Source organism: Nannospalax galili, unplaced genomic scaffold (genome assembly GCF_000622305.1).
Source record: "Nannospalax galili isolate Female #2095 unplaced genomic scaffold, S.galili_v1.0 scaffold346, whole genome shotgun sequence".
NCBI classification, from domain to species: Eukaryota; Metazoa; Chordata; class Mammalia; order Rodentia; family Spalacidae; genus Nannospalax; species Nannospalax galili.
The window spans coordinates 1,943,949-1,948,989 of NW_008357637.1; the positions used below are offsets into that span (position 1 = coordinate 1,943,949).

The following is a 5,041-nucleotide window of genomic DNA, read 5'->3' on the forward strand; positions in this document are numbered from 1 at the left end:
CTCTCTCTCTCTCTCTCTCTCTCTCTCTCTCTCTCTCTTCCCCGATAACTTCCAGCATCTCCCCTTTCTCCCTCATGCTGTCTGCCCTAGCTCTGCCCCTGCTCTGAGGACTCTGACTTGCCTGCAGTCTGGCCTCTGTCCTTGGACATCTGATGAGGGCACAGGAAAGATTTCCCCAGATGTTTTGATCGGGGATTCTGAGGTCACACGTGCCCGAACAACGGAACAATAGAAGAGGGATTTAATCCCTCCTTTGCCTTTAAAGTGTGTGACTAATCACTTAGGTCCTGGGGCCTAAGCCTCAGTCTCCCTCCGCCTCCTCCTTACCGAGTGGCCGGTAGGAATCACTCCTTCTGTCCTCTTGAGTCCCAAGTCCCAGATCCTGGAGAAGAAATGAGACTTCCCTCCCTGGATTTCTCTAAGACTGCTGGGAGCTGGTAGGCGATCTAACTCGGGCTCATACAGGCTTCCAACGTCTGGCCCGGGATTTGGATTGGAGCTGGGGAAAGCAAACACACCAGGAAAAAAAAGTAGAATTGAATCTAAAGAAAAGTTTAACAAAAACATTGTGACTCTGTGTGCTTTTTTTTTTTTTTTAGCTCATGCAAGGAGAGAAAGTCAGATGTAAAAAGAAGGTGTTCCAATTGCAAATAGATGTTCTCCACATCTGTTTAGATGTTTTGTTTTTTATTGATATTGAGTTGAAATTGCATATTTTGCATGTGAGGACTTTTCCCAAAACCACAGCCAAGGTGGTACTGACCCACTAACAGACAAAACCTGGCTCTCCCCTGCTCCCTTATCAGCATGCCCCCTTGGCTCTCTGAGAGGTGCCCTCAGCGACAAGCGTTGGGGTTCAGCTTTCTAGCCTCTTGGTGAGGTGCTGGTCTAGTCTCTCTTCTGTTGCTTAGAGCAGCCAGTTTCCGAAGAGCAAGAGGGTTCCCGCTCTTCTTTTCTACTATTCCCTTCTATCCTTCCTGAGGCCAGGGTAGACTTAGTGGTCACAGCCCAATCACGCTGTTGTCCGATCTTGCAGGTCAAAATTTGGTTCCAGAACAAACGCTCCAAGTTCAAGAAACTGATGAAGCAAGGCGGGGCAGCTCTGGAGGGTAGCGCACTGGCCAACGGCCGAGCCCTGTCTGCCGGCTCCCCACCGGTCCCTCCAGGCTGGAACCCGAACTCCTCATCTGGGAAGAGCTCAGGCAGCAGCGCAGGCTCGTACATCCCCAGCTACACATCCTGGTATCCTTCAGCGCACCAAGAAGCTATGCAGCAGCCCCAGCTCATGTGAGGTTGTCAGTTCGCACCCACCCGCCTCTTTCCCAATCTCCCTTAGCCCGGCCCCTCCCGCCTCCAGGTCCGTTCACCCCGTCCGTGTGCCCTGGGCTAGGAGATGAAGGGCCCAGAGGTCTAGAGGAACAGTGAAGGCAGGAGGCTCACTGCCTCCTTGGAGCCCCTCGAGGTCTGGCCCAGCGACTTTCCAGCGCTCACGCTCTCGGCCTGAACCAAGCCTGGGACACTCGGTGACAGCAAAGTGGCCTCAAAACGCAGGCACAGCCATCCGAGACAGCCAGAGCAGCAAGACAAACCTGCTGGACCAGACCCGACCCTCACCTTTGTGGGACTATCAGGAAAAACAAAACAACAATGTAGAGAAAACAAAAGCTCTTTTCCGTTCTGTCCGTCTCTTGTCTCCTTTTGCTCTGTCTGTGCACCGAGTCAAGGTCCTCGTGTGTCAGCTGTCCTCATTCTGCGGCCTCTGCAAAAAGTCCCCAGGTCTGAGCCACACACGGTCAGCCGGCAGCCCATTTCCGAAACCTGGGACACCTCTTCCTTTCTGGCCTTGTGGGTCCTGCTTGCCATCTGTGTAGCTTGTTTGGGAAATGGGGGGAAATTAGAGGGAGGGGTTTAATTTATTGAAAAATGGACTTCGTCTGAGGCTGAGTGTTGGCCATTTCCGGGGCACCAAGTGGGCATTGTCCAAACATACTGTTTACTTTAAACACACCAGAAAATAGAACACTGAGGGGCAGTGATTTTTAATTTATACAGGAACTTTTGTACTTTGCTGGAATCAAGTGGTAGGAGCAGAATGATTTGCATTTTTACATGTCCCAAATTATTAAAAAATAATAAATAACAAAAGGAAGAATGAGGTATCAAAAGAAAGATAAGTGAAGCCAATACGATTTTGTCAGGAATGCTTGGACAAGGACGACACCCCGGCGAAGAAGGAAAGAAGTTTTAATTTGGGTAGCAAGAGAGGGGACTGGTGGGCAGCAGAAAGAAAATAACAAGTCCTGTGAAAGCGCCTAATTTCAGGTTGCTTTAAAGTAAGACAAAAGCAGCTTTAGAACAATCCCCAGTGGCTCTACCACAGAATGCTAATCACCACCCTGAACGCACAGTCTGGTGCAGGATCTAATCGCTGTACATATTATTATTGTTATTATTATTAATAATTATTATTGTTGTTCTGTAAACATGTTGCACAAGCTTAGCTTCTTTCCGTTCTGTTGTGTGTGGCTGTAAACCTGATGCTTTGTGAAATGAGAATCTTGACATTTTACTTGTGAAATTTGGAAAGTGTGACCAATTGAAATCAACGTGTTTTGTGTTCTCTATGTCAAAGTTTAGTTTTATATTGAGAATGTTAACTTATTGCTTTGTATCTTCGGGGGAAAAACTTTGTAAATAAGTTATAAAGTTTCTTTGAGACAGTAAAATTATGGTTTCAAGAAAGAGCCACTGCTTCCTGTACTGTGTGGAGGGAGAGGAGGCCTTACCTCTAGTACAATAGGATGGGCCCATCCACTTATTATACAGGTCAGATTGGGGGCCTTTGACTCCAAAACCATGAGGATATCACCCCAAGGTCTGAGGGTTGCCCCAAAATTCCCCTTATGCCTCGCCCCCCTCAGTCTCTAGGATATGAGATCCCTACCTTCACTTAAGGAATTGGAAAGTCTAGGGAGGGCTGGGGAAGGGGCCTCAAGAACAGGTGCCTCTGGGCAGAGCCACAGCTCAGGGGCTCAGGAACCAAAAGACTTCAGAGAGAGAAAAGCAGAATTCAAGGGTAGCTGACCTGGGAGACTGGAGTTCTCTCCATACCCTGTCACCTCTCAAGAACTTTAGAAACAGAGACATACTGCTTTGCCCCCTGCCACCTCTGGGATCTGATCAGTTAGATTTGACCAGAGGCACAGGATCTCGGTTTTGTAAAGCCCTGAATTCAGGCAGGGGCTGGAAGGCCAAGGCCATCCAAGCCACTATCCCAATCAGTCAATGAGCTCAGGGTCCCAGTCCCTAGGAGCTACCCAGACCCTTCTACAAGAGAAAGACCATTCCTGCTTAAAATTAGGGACTTTTCTCTATATATTCCACAAACTAGAAGTGCCAAAGCACAAGGTCTTAGGGGAATTTTGAGAATGAGAGTTGTCCAGAGTCAAGCACATCATTGGCATCCCAGCCTTAAGGTACAGGAGCCAGCCAGACCACTGTGGGGACACTTCCCTCTGTTACAAAGCTGGGATTTAGCTCACTTTAGAACATGGGCTCCTTGGAGGATAAAACCAGATTCAATTCCTCCTTGGTCTTTTGGCTTGAACCCCAGCCTAGCCCCATCCCCCACCTCAGGCCCTAGACCCAGACTGAGTACCCCCCTCCCCAGGGCCAACTTTGCAGGATTCCTGCTTCCTTGGCACCCATTCGCTGCCCGCGGGGGGGGGGCTGGCCCTCCGCCTTTGGGGGGCATTTCCCGTGCGCGGTGGGGAGCAGAGCAGGGAAGGCAGTGATCTGTGTTATGACAAGCACCCATTTTTCAATTGGTGTTGGTGAAAGATCAGATGCGCGGTGCTCTTCCGACGCCCTTTGGGAAGGGGAGGAGGAAGTGCCAGGGCTGGAGGGGGAGTGCAATAATGGAAGAAGCTGAGGAGGTAGAGCAAGATGAAGCCAGGACCTTGACGCCCATTCTAGGACTGAAATTGGAACTTTTCCTCTGCTGGCGGTCCTCAGAACCAAGTGGCGGCTCTTGGGTGAGATCACACCAGGGTGTGGGCACTGGACAGACTCGCACCAAAACAGAGAGGGAAACAACTTCTCAGGCCTAGACCCTAGAGTTAGTGCTGAGACCTGAATCCAGTCCTGGCTGGATTCAGTTTCCTCTGGGACTTGGCTAGGCGGTAGACTTTTCCCTTCCCTGGATTCCCCCAGAGGCCAGCCAGTACACAACCGCTCAAGCCACAGGCAAAATCTGCTTGGTCAAGCCGATTTTAATACTTTGAGATATTAGCTTATACTAATTTAATAATCTCTTGCTAACAGTTCAAATAGAGAAATTATTAGTTTTAGCTCAAGGAAGGCGGTCTTTAGTTAAGCTCTATTATAATTATAAGCGGTTGTACTTTTAAAAAATGTTAATCTCAATATAGGCCTAATTAATGCTGCCTTGTTACTGACAAGTAGTTCATCAAATATCTGATTCAAAGATTTTCATAATGAGTATATTAATTAAACTATGAATAATCTAAAGGTGGTTATATTTAAACAATACCTCATTATAATGATTAAATACTGATTTCGAATATTATGTCTTAACAATTGTCACTTAGAAAACACAACCTTTCCTTATGTATGAGTCTGTAATGGCAAAATGCAATTTTGGGATTTTTTTTCCCCTTGTTCAAAAAATGTGAACCTCATTTTAAAACACTTCTGAAATAGGTTACACACAGCTTAATGATTATCAAAATGACTCTTTTCTGCAAAAAAAGACCCCAAAGTGCGCGTACAGCTGCAAACCCAAGAGGGTCAGCATCATTTCACTGTATTCTCTTCTTGATTACAAGCCGGGCCCATCAAACACAACATAATTACAGTAATTTCAGGTTTATTTATTCTAATGCAGTTTCCCCATCTCTCTGGTAATTATGAGCAATTTTTTCGCCCAGGGAATCTTTTTGCATTAACAAAAGAGATAACGCACTGAAAGCCAAATTTGCTGTGCATTGAGAAAAGGAAAAAAAAAAAATCAAATAGGTGC

The 5,041-nt window shown here is 47.1% G+C and overlaps 1 protein-coding gene across 1 annotated transcript in view; it reads left to right on the forward strand.

The window, feature by feature from the left end:
• Dlx1 (distal-less homeobox 1) overlaps window positions 1–2,744 on the forward strand; it is a 4,734-nt gene extending 1,990 nt beyond the window's left edge. The window contains exon 3 of the mRNA XM_008855265.1: window positions 1,037–2,744. Within this exon, the coding sequence (XP_008853487.1) occupies window positions 1,037–1,291 (255 nt within the window). The 3' untranslated portion in view covers window positions 1,292–2,744. The remainder of the gene's footprint in view (window positions 1–1,036) is intronic.
• The last annotated feature ends 2,297 nt before the right edge of the window (window positions 2,745–5,041 follow it).